The sequence below is a fragment of the Siphateles boraxobius genome, unplaced genomic scaffold (assembly GCF_051911475.1).
Source record: "Siphateles boraxobius isolate OS27281-9 unplaced genomic scaffold, OSU_SipBor_1 6, whole genome shotgun sequence".
Taxonomy (NCBI): domain Eukaryota; kingdom Metazoa; phylum Chordata; class Actinopteri; order Cypriniformes; family Leuciscidae; genus Siphateles; species Siphateles boraxobius.
Window position 1 is genome coordinate 32,723,115 of NW_027509186.1, and position 15,632 is coordinate 32,738,746.

Consider the following 15,632-nt stretch of genomic DNA (forward strand, 5'->3'; position numbering starts at 1 on the left):
CTTCACAAAAATAAGGCCTAAATAGGCATATAGATTTATGTTGTCACACAGACGTAACATAGACTCAATCAGTGAATCATGCCAGAAGCTGAAAGTGCTTATATGACCTATTCAGATGCCAATATAATTGCTAAAGCCACTTTTTGTACAGTAAATACTATAGTCAACCAATATAAAGCAAATAAACAAAAAATGCATATGACATCATATTCACCGACCCAGATTTTGTGACATTCTATGTTAAAGTTTCCGTAATATATTGCCTGATGTTGATCTACAGTAGGTGACATTTAAGGTTCTGCCTTCAAGTGAATATGAAACTTATATGTCTGAGTCGGGCACTCATTTTTACCACATGCCATGCATATTATTTGGAAACATAACACAGAAGTAGCTTAAAAACTGTATATTGTGGACAAAAAGTCCAAATAACTATATCTGAATTCAAAATGATGAAAATTATAGGCATCAAAACTAAATGTTTGTGAACTGTGAAAATCGGACATTGGATTCTATACGAATTGACCCTTCGTTAAACTCAAATGAATTTGAACTATGAACACATTCTTTAATGCAAAGAAATTTGGAAAAGGGGGGGGGATCCATTATGCAACTCTGTGGGTACCTTGTGTCACTCTTATAAGTAACCCGTCATCAATATTTAACCATATTTTGGATAATCTACAGGAATAAGCATTACAGTAAAACATTACAGTAAAAACATATCTGAGAAAACGGCAGACAGCAACATTTGCTAAGGTATCATTGTTTAGTAACATTTTTAAAACTGGGCTTAGCAATCTTTGGTCGATTCTAAATAATATCTGTGCAAGTGGAAGAAAGTTCTACTCTTGGAAGTATCCTTGTATTGAATGTGCACTTCAAATTTAATCTCTCAAGTATATTTTAATGAAAAAACTTACCGACAATATTAATGAAATAAATAGCCACTAACAAAGTAGCCTACACTTTCATGACTATATTTCTTCACACACTTAAGTACACTTTTAAAAAGTGCACAAAGTGTCATTGTTTTAATGTTCTTTTGTCGTGCTTTAAAGAAGTATACTTATTTTGATGTGTTGACGAACATACTAAAGCACATGTTAAGTACTTATTTTAGAATTCTTTGCGGCTGACCTTATTGCCCTAAGTTTCCCTTTCATATGCAAAATTTATGGGAGGAGAGTATTTAAACGAATCGCACAAGGTGATTTACTAAGGTTTTCTCTAGTCAATTGAATTTGCACCATTATTTACCGCCCCAAAAAAGCATGTCTTAAACCATATGCTAATTTGCGCTGCTCTTGGTAGATTTTGTTGTTCATTACAGAAATTATCCGGCTGCGTCTGTATTCTTTCATTTGAGTGACGTCACAAGATCACCTGCAGAACTTCCCACTCCCATCTGTGCTTTTTTTTGGATTTGAATATGAGCGATATGTTTTGGGAAAAAAATATATGTGATCAGATTTGCGAGATAAAAAGTCGCAACTATCTTTTAAATAGATTTATAAGGTGGTGGAAACAAGCTTCCATACTATTCCGTATTAGATTCAATGTTAATGTTAAAACTTCTAAATTACAGCATCATTACAGATGCGTAATTACAAATACAATAATAAATTAAAGAAATTACATTAAGGTACTGTATATTAGTTCACAATACTAATACCAATACAATAGATGTAATTATAAAATTTCTTTAGTGGGTCAAAAAAGCAATTGATTGCATTTAAAGGAGCCGTATGTAAGATTGTGGCCAAAACTGGTACTGCAATCACATTCAAATTACTGTAGAGTGGTGTATCCCCTTCCCCTCCTCCCTGACTCCAGGTTGCCAGATAGGCTGCAAGATCGAGCAGGAATGTAGGCTGCTACAAGAAGCTTTTTCTGTTAATTATGTTTATGCTTCAAATATGTTTTGCAAATTAATTCTATATCGCAAAAATTTACTAATGGCGATTAGCCAAATATAATCGTAAAGATGTACGCTCGTATGTGACAGTACATTGTTAGAACAGTAGCTGTTAGTCTAACCTGTAACGGTAGGTATCTGTCATTAACGCAAGTACAAGCACAAGCCCCTGTCACTGTGTGTAACCGATATCAAAGATACAGCTATTCATTTAGCTAACGCTATAAGTGAAAGCATCCAGCTGTATTTTTTAACTAACCCTGCAGTACACGTCCATAACATTAAAATATGTGATGTGAAAGATTACATGTCATTCTATTATTTTTGGCTGTAGAACTTGCATGATAAACAATAATGGGTGTGCTAATGTTGTTTTCCTCAGCGTCTCAGCATAATAATAGAGAAACGGGCTCTGATAATGCATTGCTAATGTTAGCAATGACGACTCGCCGTTTTTATTACACAAACAATTCCTTACCTTTTCAAGTCAATGACCCACCTCCTCGATATGAGCTAACGTAACGTTACTTTGCACGAACATGGTTTGTTCGACTGTCATGAATATTTGAAATGTCCATTTACATCAAGTACAAGTTAGCCAAACATAGATGAATCTTAGTTACCTGTCGAGAAATTCTTCTCCGTTTAGAGCCGTGTCCATCTTTCAAAGGCCTCTCCTATACAGATCCTTGTTTTATTTCGGACTTTGTCACGAAGTATTTCGGATACATAACGAGTTTTTTTTTGGTTTCGCAACGTTAGACATTTTTTTATCCGATTCTGACACGTTTGTAGCTGCAGCAGCTGGAGCAGAGCTGGCAACCCGGATGCCGCAACACTACTGACTTCGTGATTGGTAGATAGGTGGAGGGTGGCGCATCAGACCAAAACACAACATGACAACATCAACATCAGTTGAGGGCTGCAACTTCACATTTTAAATGACAATATCCTGGCCGGACTATTGTTGTCAGTGCTATAAGTATTTGAAATGAACATGATTTCTTAATCTCTAGTGACATATCAGGGCCATTTTATGATTAATTGAAATACATTTCTTACATACAGCTCCTTTAATATACATTTAAATTATAACACATTTTCAATTAATTATTAACATGCAATTAAGTGTTTAAAAACAGCATGGTATTCATGGTTATTAATTTCGTAATAAACACTTTTTAAAAGTATGCTAAAATGCAATTCTTTTCACAAGGGTAGGTATGAAGCAAAAGGAGATTACTGTGTAGAGTGGCAGACCATGACTGAATGAATATTAGGCACAATGGCTGATTGTTTGCAACATGCCTGTTTTGTTTCCAATTAGTAGAGCTTATACACTTTTCACAAAGATAACCCTTTCAAAAACAGTTGTCTCATAATCTGTTCCATTGTGGCCATTTAAATTTGAATGAACAATAGAAACTGGACTGTGAATGCTTAATGTTTGTAGGAATTGGACAAAAGGAATGCAAATGTTTTTAAAATGGTGCAAACAGCACTCGGAAGAGACATATACAAAAGGCTCATCTTTAAAATATCATAATACGAATAACGTAATACAATGTTTGAGACCACACCCTTGGCTGCAACTTAAGCCGTCCACCGTCATCACCTTCGAAATAGTCTTCTGTTACTAGCTAAATGGCTAAAACAAAAAACTTCCCAAGGATTTTGGCAGATAAATGAAACGGTGACATGGTAATTGCTGTGCAAAGACGTCAACGGGCTACAATCATTAGAGCCCAACAACCGCTTGGCTCAGTGCGCAAATTTCACCGGCCTTTATGTTTGTGCGTGATGGAACAATGCTTTTCACGAGTCAGGTTATTTTTGGGTTGTGTGATGTCATAGTACCTCCAAGCTGAGAAACGTATTAGAAATGCCAAGGTTTTTTTGTTTTTTTTGTTGCTCATAAGGTACGGTTCAACAACCTGAGACACAGGAATGAATGAGAATTCCCCGTCGCAAGAGATGACGCAATAAACGGGTGATGTCAGTAGCTGATTCACAACAAATACAACACTGAGGTCAGTTGGAGCACAATAGCATAAAAGATTCTATTCTACTGAGTTTTACTCTTTTCTTCTGTTCCTCCACCCTAGTCCACTTGTGCAATAGGTAGTCCCCTGCAGCATATGCACAGCGGAAGGAGTTCTTTGCAATGCAAATCTGAACAGCTAGCAAAGTACCTGATCAGTTAAAGAGACTATCCTTGTGGAAAAGAAGTGTACTTATGTGTACTCGTGTACTTTAAAATCTGTACTTGACAATGGTATAATAGGACTACTAATCAAATCAAAGGCCACTTAAAGTGTACTATGATTCTTAAGTAGGCTACATTTTTAAAAAGTGCCCTTATTTACATAATCAGTACTCTTTTTTGCAAGTATCCTAAAGTGTTCTTCTGAGAAGGGGAGATAAACGTACATTGTTTGTCAGGGAAGTAAAAGCAATCAAAGACCCCATAAAATCAATGTTTTGTGTATTTTAGTTAGGTTATAAAGCTATTTAGCTTTATTAGCAAGCTAATGCTGGTGCACTCAAAAAAGATGACAAACTTTTTAGCAGTCACAATTACTACATTTCATCTCTCTCTCTTCCGGAAAATAAAGCAAAAATATTTATGACTTATGTGTATGCATAGGCCTTTATAAAAATCACTAATAAAACAATCTCTAGAACAAAAAGTTAGGCTATTCCTTCCAATGTCATCTCCAATGAACCAGCAATAGCATGGCTATTAGCCATTTAAAATGGCTATTAGCCCATTCGATAAGTTCCGCCCCAACTACCTGTTTTAACAGAAAATATGTCGGTAGTAGCACTTTATTTTACAGTCCTGTTCCTCATGTACATACTATGTGCATATTATAGTAATTGCAATGATTGGGTAATAACTACTAATCCTGAACCTGCCTCTAAACCTTTATAATACCTAGTACTTACTTGGGTAAGTATACACTGTAGTGCACTGTGGTGTAAGTACAAGTAATTGCACATACATACTGTAAAATAAAGTGCAACCAATACCTCACAAGAAACAAATTGTGTTAGTCAAACCATTTCATTGGATCTTCGTGTAATATTCTTATAAACTCAACTAAAGCAACAGCAGGCCATGTATAAGTACGCCTGTCAGACATGGGACAACTCCTATGATGTTTATGTAGAATATCAGGGTTAAGAGCCTGACTTCCTGTTTGTGTTCTCACAAGTCCAAGAGGGCAAGGAAGGAAAGTTTTTTGAGGTACCAAGTGCACTGTTTCTTTGTTTAATGTTCTTGCGTCAGTCCCATGCAATCTCCGTGTATATGTCGACTTTCCTTTGAGTCACGAGTAGATAGCACAGATATAATAACAAAGGAGAACGTCTGTGTCATGGAAAAAGGTTTAAAGGCCAAATTTACATTCCACACATGGCTAGGGCCATTACGTAGAGCATGACAGCCTGCAGGACTGGTGCAAATACCAATGATGCTTTCTTACTAACAGTGCAGTCCAACTGCTGCTACAGCATTAGAACTCATTGATATGGTATCATATATATATATATATATATATATATATATATATACACACACACACACAGACACACACACACACACACACATACATACACACAGACACACAAACACGTATTTAATTTTATAATAATTAATAAACAATGTTGCAAGCAGGATTTGATCTTGTATCATTCCCATGAGTGAGCTCCACAGCAAAAAAATAATAATAAACCTGACTGTTTATGTTTTACAAAAGCCCTACTTGCCATTATATTCCAGGTTAAGTGGAACTTTATTGATAGCATCTATGGCATGCTGTCAATCCCCACAGACATTATTTTGACTTGTCTCGGTTTGTAAAAAAAAAAAAAAAAAGTGTGTTGACAATGCTTTTACAATAGAAGTCTAAGGGGCAATTGTATACTGGAAAAACTGTTAAATACATTTAAACACAGTTTATACAAGATAAATATAGTGTGATAGAGTCGCTTATCAACAGTCCATGCAGTTATGGCAAAACTCATCACAAAAAAACCAACAGCAGTAAACACGGTAAAATGTGAGCAAAGATGTCAAGAAAGGAACACATAACTACATGATTTATCTATCTGTTCAGCACTTTTCCATGGAACATATTCCACTCACAAAAAAAAAATGCAGGGAATGCATAATAAGAAGTGCATCTAGATAAGACGAGACAATAATCCCATTCAGACAACTAGACCTACAGCTAAAATACACCACATTTTGGTTACATTACATATGGATTAATTAATAAAAGCTTTAAAAAAATGTAAGATGCACAATTTTGCCTTCAAAGACAATCTCCAACTTTCAGTGTATTACTGCAAACAAGTTTTATTTTTTATTATTTACTTTCTGTCGTAGGCCTAATTGACAGCATAGCAAATACAACAGAGCAGAATATTAATTTGGGTTGTGTTGTCAATTTTGCTCTATTTAACACTGTGACACAGTGATTTTGGAGCACTTTCAAAATCTTCAAATGCACAGTGACAACAAAAACAACAGTGTCTGAAAATGGGACCGGAGTCGTCTACCTACTGAACTCAACATGTTGGTTTAGATGCAAAAATCACACACGCTGCAGACACACACACACACACAGTGATTTCATTAAGCCCACAAACTCACTTTCTGTGTGCTGCCTGAGGCCGAAGCAAGAGCTCGGAAAACAAAGCAGCCCTTTTTTATTCAAGCGAACGGTAACACGAGAGGCATGGCTGGCAAGCGGAGGGGAGAAGGGGCGGAGGGGACTTGGCGAGGGGACTAAATGAGTATGTGCTCCACCGTGCTGAAATAGTCTTTTGTGGCCCAGGCGTCAGGGTGATGAGGCAGGTAAGCCAATAGGAATGCCACATTGATCCCCAGACCATAGTCAGGACTTTATTACTTTGAAAAGAAAAATAGAAATGAATGGAGATGGAAGTAAGGATGTGAATGGAAAAGTTTTGTTTTATAAATTCATAAGATTTTTTCAGTACTTTTGAAGGATACTGATTCTTGAGTCTTTTTGACCAATTAATTGAAAATAATCAGTATATAGGCTAGGTGGCACGAAATCAGAACTACTGTAGTTTTAGAATCAGAACTACTGTAGTTTTAAACTCCCAAGCCTAGACACACATAAAAGACCCTTATTGTGCCGATAGTGATGGTATATGATGCTAATACTATAATGGCACTTTGTTATGTCTTGTGAAAATTTTACTTAATTGTATTGAATGTGCACTTGTAATGTACATAAAATCTTAAAAGTTAGGCTGATATGTTTTTTTTAAAACTTGAACCTGCAAATAATATATTAATTCAATACAAGGCAATTAAAGTGTAATTAAGAGCATGCGCTTTCATGACTGTTTTTAAACACTTAAATACACGTTTTTACACTACAGTACGTTTTAATAATCTTTTATCGTGCTTTAAAGAAGTAAACAAAGTTAGAGAAGGCAATTTTGGAGAGGCTAGCAATAGCAAGCTAGCTTTGAAAGCATAAGGTCCGAGCCTCCCTTCAGAGCTTCTCAAAATCCACGCCTCCTTCCAAACACATGAACAGCCAGAGTCCGCACTGCGTCACGCGTTAAAGTTACCTCATGTCTCAAAGCACTTAACATTACAATAATAATGAACGTAAACAACTTACAGAGCTCTTATTTGTACCGCCTTACTGCTGCAGGTCCATTTCGGCGTTGATAGTGTTGACTTAGAAACGCATAAATCCGAGTCTGAGGGCGTGAAAAGCTCCGGGTAGCCGTATCTAAATTAAGGTTACGACATGCGTGAACCAGAATAAGCTCGTTGTTTTGGTTCAGGACGATCTGTAAAAGGTGGCTGCCTTTGTTTTTGGCGATCGGTGGCTGTCAGTCTTCAACTCTTTGCTGCATAGCCTCATGTGCAACATTATCTGTTTAATAATTCATGTGCAATATTCCTTGCTGCTATTTATTTCACCATAACAATTCTCTAATAATGTAAATATCGTACCCACACTCATATTTTTCTTTATTTTTCTTTATATGTATACTCTTATATATTATAGGCCTATACTTTTTATCTATCTACTTTTTATTATTATTCTTTTCCTTATGCCTTGACAGGTGTGCAATTATGACAAAGAATTTCCCCTTGTGGGATCAATAAAAGTACTTCTGATTCTGATTCTGATGTTCGCGCTGATGACGTGTGGAGGTATGCAAACATTGACAGGCAGGTAGGACAAACAAAAAATGTTTTGGTGTATGTACAAAATGTACAAAAAGATATATGTACATTTTTATTTATTTATATTTAGACATAGCTCTATAAGCCTATTAATTGCTATCAGGATGTGAAGAGTGTTTCAAACAGCATGTAACAAAAAGGGGTTTTGAAAAGCATTGCCTATTATGTTGATGTGTTGACATACTAAAGCCCATGTAAAGTACTTGAAATTGTAACTTCAGTGTGTTATTCATTAATATATTTAAGATTATTGTATACACTAATATAGCCTACTAAATTGCAACTTCATCATTACAAATATGTAATTACAAATATAATTAAATACATGAGCCTATAAGTTTCAATAAAATGACATTAAAGTATATTTTAGTTTACTATAACTACTTTTGGACAGTACATTTTAACCAAATTTCAAAGACAAAAAAAATTATTAAATGGCATAAAGATGTATGTTTTAAAGTCCTATTTAAGTGGGTCAAAAAATCACTACTAATTCTTCACAAGGGGTAAGTTTACAATGGTACTACTGAATGATAACCATATTGCACCATGGCACATGTCCATAAAAACATGGTAATACCACTGTACTTTTTTGTTCAAGACAGCAACAGGGAGCTCAGTATTTGAAAACACACACATAAATGCCTGTCTGCCGGTGTGACTGGAACCAGACTTCTCTCTTCACCCTGAGATCATATGTTTACCCACTGTGGTAACCCACCCATTTAACTTTCTGCAGCAATCCGGCTTGGAAACACTAAACACAAAACCTCTGTTCTTACACTCATGCACATTCACACATACACACACATACACTGCTCCACCTTCTCCAAAATCGCAAATTGCACACTACACCCACACCTAACGTTCACACCGTCCTACATTACAGTCGATCCAAGCACATGTGAGACTGACACCTCATTCCACTCGTTTATGCTTTTTTCAAGGCGAAGTTAAGCTGCTTTGATTTGTATTATAATACAAAATCTTCATTCTTCCAAAGAAACCAACCAAACCATGGTTGGTCTGAAAAGAATATAATCCTAATGGGATTAATTACATACTGATTTACTAACAGCATGGCATTCAACAACACATTTCAAAACCAAAAGTTGTGCCAACTATGAAATTAAGGCCTTACTAACAGCAGTATTTGTGTGTCAGTGTATACTAAATGGATTCAACATCCTTCTAGCTAAATATAATGTTGTTTCAAACAAACAGAGATGTGCTACATACAAAAACAGGAACCAAAAATAATGTTGATGCCATTTTTCATTTGTCAGTTTGTTGGAAGCTCATATGGCTTTTAAATATTAAACATGATATAGACATCTATAGTAAAATAATAAATAAAGAACAGCCTAGTAACAATAGCAACACCCTGGCAACCAGCCACAACACCCTAGTATCGTAATGGCTACTTTTGCACAGTTCTTCTAGAACCGTTCGAGTAAAATTCTAGTTGTTACTACTTCATAATAAAGATTTTCGTCAAACATTCTAAGAAGCTTTAAGAAGACCAAGTTAGAACACTTTTATTGCAGTAACAATCACTGTTAACTGTGGTATTTTGGTGGAAACTGGTGTGACGGGTGTGCCATACTGCCCTGGGTAACAGAAACCATCTGTGACCTCATAATTGAGCACCCAACATACTGAAAGAGTAATCTGGACACACCTCCAACCTCCAAATCCCAGCTAGACCAAAAACAGAAGTTTGCTTTTGTTCCTCACTTGTTTGTTTTCTCTTTTTGAACTGACCAATGAAAGCTAATGCCGCAAAGTGCATGTATGCATTATGAAACTATTGTCATTATTCTTTCAAAAACTAACTGTGGCTGTACCATGGTACAACGACTGTATCATGTGCTAATTTAATGGTACTTTGACATACACCATTGAACTGAATGATTACATTTTCGATGGTTTACTATTTACATTGTAGAATTTTGGTGCGGCCTAAAAGAATAGTCTGTTTTTTTCTTTTTCAAAATTTGCAGTATGCATCATAATCCTATTCCACAGTTCCATAGTTAAACAGCTTATAAATCACAAGCCTTTATGTTAGGCAAAACTCCAAAGGAAGTGTAAATGTGTATGACAGAAAATCCTGTCTGAGGAAAGTGATCTGCTGCTGGCGCTGTACTTTGTCACAGAGAAACCCATTATATTTTACACCTGGAAATGTGTTTTTGTTTGGTGCTGACAGTGAAGTATCTCAGGCAAGAAACATCTATTTCACATTAACTCATCTTGTAATTGGGCCCAGTGAATTGCCATTACATTTGCCACACCATAGATATATTTTATTTTATTTTTATTGTAATATAGATATTGCTTCCACTATCTATATGGACTTAAATAAAATAAAACACAAACAACATAAAATTGTATTATTATTCAAATCAGTCTGTGTAGATCAAACATGAAGTTCACTCTATGTTTAATCAAAGAAGGTGAGCAGATTTCTTCTAATCCAGGGACCAGCAACTCTTATCTAAATCTTCAACATTTAGATTAAAATGCAAAACAGCTTTAAGATCAGCTCATAAGAAAATATCCCTAACAAAACAAAAAGCCAAAGATTGTCTCTCTTGTCTTTTCTCTTTTCACTTTTGTCATTCATTTCCTGTCGATAAGCACACGACCAAATGTGTATTTTGTTTAGTCAAATGGTGGCTAGTACAAAGCGGTAACTTAACCAGGAAATACGGTCTTTCCATGCAAAGACTCTTCACAGCCATGCAAATGAGCAGGAGTAAGAGGACTATATGGGAGTTGCACGGTGCAGAATTACCTGTGACTCCCCTGATACCAGACACTGTGTGCTTTGCAGTGGCCGCATTTGTAAGAAAACAAACGAGTAGTGATTTTTATCCAGCTGCTTATCCTTCCACATGAGTGTTCTTAAAAGTCCTCTTCCCTCAGGAATGGGGAAACACCCTCTGATATCCAACCTCCTTAACCTGTAAGTCTAGAATGGATCTACAGTGTGGTGGGATTAAGATAGCCATAACCTCGGGTTGACACAGGTTGCAGACCAGTGCATGAGTATCTTGGTACACAAGATATGTTTGTTCGTTTCTTTAAGTTTTAAACAGACACATGCAAACTGTGTAATTATAATTATACATTATATTAAAGAGGACACGGTATTACTTGCCAATTTGTTGTGCAAACCACTGAAAATAAAACCACAAATCTGCTCTTTTTCTGCTATTAACACCCCAAGCCTATGAGGCCAGTGGTGGGTGAACAGGAGATTGATGGTGTGAACCATCAATTGGGAACCAGATAAAGCCACACACATTCCTCTCTAGGGAAAGACGACACATGTGACTTAAACCCAACTGTTTGTTTGATGTTCAGCCTGATTATTTAGACGCCTATTTTGTTGCCAACCACATTTACAAAACTCCTCCTAACACCTCATTTCTTTTTTTATTTTTGTTGCTCAGACTCAAAAGAAAGTCAAAACCAGCTATAGAGAAGGTATGTCACATGGAGATGTGCAGAGATGGAACTAACTGCATTGTCTGGGAACCTGCAGTGAGAAAACAAACTCCAGGAGGAAACCTAAGGGAGCGGTTCAGAGGCGGAGGACACACTATGGCCTCCTAGTTTGGGAGGAAACAGGCTTCATTTCCTCCTCTTTATCCCATGGACAATGGACTGCTTACTTGTTGGACCAGCAGGGAAAATAGGCTGGGCAAGGAACTAAAGAGACAACCCAATCAGTGGAGACTGTCCTATCCTGGTGCTTTATGTATTACATAGATGGCAGGACAATTTTGCAGTTCTTTAGAGATTGAGGGAAAGTAAAACTTGTCCTAGAAGAGGATAAATTGAGCCTAGGGGGAGGGATTGACTGATGCCGCCACATTAGCCTCCAAGTGAATGGAAAAAAGTGCCTATGGAACAGAGGGAGCCATTTGAATAAACAGAGAGGGAACACTGTGACTCACTCTGCCTGAAGCCAAGGGGAGATGAGGGAAGGAGCCAAAATCCAAGCTCACAAATCTCCCAATCCAAAAGACACAACCGAGGACTTGTTGTAATCATCTGATTTGTGAGTTAAAGGGAAAAGCAAAGTCATGGTCAGTGTTTCCTATTAAAGTCCGAATCACATTATAAAAATTTGAGGGTTGAAACATTACTAACCCTGAAGGTTCCCTTCCGAGGCAACTTTTGCAACAAGTTTACCTTCACATGGATAACAAAATTCAAGCCTGAGATTCAAACTAGTGGTTGCAAAGCTCTCTGGGGGTTTCAGCAAAAACATAATGACTGGTATAGTGTAGAATAGACAAATGCTTCCTGGAAAAATCTTTTCCCAATGAACCTTTTAAGCTGACCCTGGCCACTGCCCAGAGCATGGAAATCTGATAATTGAATCATCTCGCAGTCTGATTGGCTGATAAAATCTGTTAGGTCCTAATGCAGATCTGAGGCAAGGGCAGTCACACTTGGATGGCCTGTTTCTTGTTCCATTAGTGCAGAATGGGTTCTGTACTGGACTAGGACATTATGTGCATCTGATTTTTACATCAAGGGCTTGATTGAGCCCAACCCAAAAAATGGACAATGTTTTGACATATGCAACCTTTTTATTTGTACTTCCAGTCTTCCATGAGTTTAATATCAGTGAATTAGCAATGTTTGGAGATCAGTGTGGGATATTTATGTGGAGAACTGCTGTGATAAGAATTGCCGTACATTACCACAGCATGTTCTGCATACATTGCATTTCTCTGTGGTCACTGTGTAACGTAAGAAATATTTTTGGCATGCACGGTGTGATGGACTGGGGGGCGGGTCGGCTTTACAGTAAAGAAAAACCCTTCTTACTCTATTTAAGGCGAGACACTACAGGTGAATAGGGTATTTTTTTTAACTAGCAGATATCACCATGAAACTTTGCCAGTTGATTGCCTACATTAAGATGAGAAAAAAATGTATTACAAGTTTTCTGTAATTTAATGTTTAAATATGCAAATTAGACATTATCTAATTAAATATGCGCAAATCTGCATGTATTTTAAAAAACGAAATCTGAGTATTGGATAAAGCCAGGTTCAAAATTATTTTTTCATTGTGTTCACATATTAGATGGGAAAAAAATTACAGAGGGATTTATGGATATCTACTTTTGTTATCCTGTAAATCAGAATATACTGCCAATAGCCTTAAAAAAATGATTTTCGACATGTTTTTTGGAATAAAATGTTATGTAAATCAGGCTAAGAATAATATATTTACAAATCCCTCTGTAAATGTCTTCATAATATTACTAGGTACAGGACTGGAAAGTTTGGTGTATATAGGTGCTACTGACGTGGAGATTTCGGACTTGGAGTGAGAGAGAAAAGTCATTTTGAGAAAACGGGCTTTAAAGAATTAGCATCAGCCAATGAGATCGCGCATTTAGAGTAAAATCCCCCCTTTTACTTTCGCGATTGGTTGCTGATAAAAAGGAAATGACCATATTTGGATCCGGCAGTATTGTACAGCAGAGAGCAAGCTTTCTAACGGTGTGTGTGATGACAGAGTGCAGATCGCGATCGCGGAGCAGAAGGATGATTTATAACGACAACTTTTGATGAGTTTATGAGAAATCTACAGACGCAAACAGGCAAAGTGTAGTAAAATAAAGACCTAAATGTGTATTTCTGACTTTTTTTCACCACAAGTCTGAAAGAAGACATGTTATTGAAGACAAATATCCTAAAATCTCAAAATTGACCAGTGAAAAAAAAACGATGATTTTGCCTACCGTGTCTCGCCTTAAATGTTCAAAAATTACAATGAAAAATCTTCAAAGTCTGGGTTTACTGAAAATAACAGACTTGAAGGTAAACCACAACATTTCCATTGAATTTTCAAATATAAACTGCTCTGGAAAATTTTACATAAACAATGGAGAACATAATACACAAACTCTGAAGGCAAACACACTTCTTCAAAACTTTTTAACTTCTGTTTGAGCTTAGCAAAGGTGCTAGTGCATACAGTATCAAGGCACAACATACTGAGTGGTGCTTACCTTCTGATCCACAATTGAACAAGCAATTTGTTTGATGTAGGCCAGGTCTGCAGTCTGAGGTAGAAGCACAGACTCTCTAGTCAGCCCAATCTGTATGATGAAGGAGACACCAGCTGGCGCCGGAGGCCCAGACGGCATTCCAGATGCCCCGCCGGGACCTTGGGCAACCATCATGTCCACTGTAGGGAACCCTGGGGTTTGAGATGTATGGACAGAGACCGGTGTCCCCTGATGCACCACCACTGACCCAGGTGGAGATGGGCCACCCGGGGGGAAGAAGACCTGGGACATGGGTCCCGGAGACATGAAGGGACTGACATTGGCCATGCTGAAGAGTCAAAGACAGTCAAGAGAGAGATAAGACTGGGTAGTGTGAGGCAGCAAACTCACCTACACACACCAGCAGTCACTAACTCATCAATAGTGGCCGTCCCTGCTGTGTGTCCCGTGTCTCCTAGAGCTTAAAAACAACAGATACCTTTCCAGGAAGTAGCTTTTCTTTCTTCTCGCCCTCTCTTTCACGGTAAGGCTTCTACACGGCTTTCATTCCAGAGAAGGAGCAGGTGAGCAATGCAGATAAAGTTTAGCTTTCAAAGTAAGTATCCCCTCCTCCTCCCGCTTCCTGTTCTCTCGCAACTCCAAAGACAATTTGAAGAGGGACACGTCCAAACTTCAAGGAAACACACTGGTGACATAAAAGAAACAGTAACCAATTTGAAAGCAAAACAAATGCCTGTAGCAGTAATTCCGTCTGCTCAAGATGGCCTCCAAGTACAGCAAATAAGCTGGAGAGAGCTCCTGGTTAGGCTTGCTTTGCAAGTCAGGCTGTGTTTCAGTTTCTTGTCGTGTTGAGCTGTGTCTGCTGTGCCTCAGTGAGAAAACTACTGAGGACACTCCCTCTTCCCCCTGCCTCCACCCCCACTACTTTCTGAACCTTACAGAGCCCAGGAGGAAGTGAGCTGACTGACAGATCTTTTGGCCAATCAGCAGGAAAGAGCTGTGAATGAGAAGCTGTATGAGATCATACATATCTACTTCTGCCTCCTCCCAGTCCCACACACACCTTCTTCCCTCCCTCTCAACTTTTTACGTCTCTCTCTTTGTGTAACACTTTGGCTTGTTTACTCCCCCACCCTGGACCAACTTTGTCCTCCTCTTTTTGCCTGGGGCCCCACACTAACTTGCACTCTTTTCTCAGTCACTCATTCTCTCTCTCTTTCCCCAGTCCCACACCAAATATCTGATCTGTGTAAACACACCAAATTAATCCGCCCACGTGTAATCCTGCAGCCGGACTAACTCTACGAAAGGTGGGAGTTCTGCATATTTTCCCCTTGAATGGATGAGTGTCAGTTCACAGTTAAGAAACAACATTGCATTCATCACAAATCTCTGAGAACTCAAATCAAATTAAACAAACA

At 37.6% G+C, this 15,632-nt stretch overlaps 1 protein-coding gene across 2 annotated transcripts in view; it reads right to left on the reverse strand.

Moving 5' to 3' along the window:
- The window catches only part of prkd2 (protein kinase D2), a 43,376-nt gene extending 28,209 nt beyond the window's left edge, over nt 1-15,167 (reverse strand). The window contains exons 1-2 of one of the 2 annotated variants that reach the window (XM_077208955.1): nt 14,626-14,696; nt 14,212-14,539 (exon numbers count right to left, since the gene is read on the reverse strand). In XM_077208955.1, coding sequence (XP_077065070.1) covers nt 14,212-14,538 — 327 coding nt within the window. In that variant the 5' untranslated portion in view covers nt 14,539; nt 14,626-14,696. Of the gene's footprint in view, nt 1-14,211 lie in introns of both variants that reach the window. The other variant, XM_077208954.1, reaches the window with a different exon arrangement.
- Between the last annotated feature and the right edge of the window lie 465 nt (nt 15,168-15,632).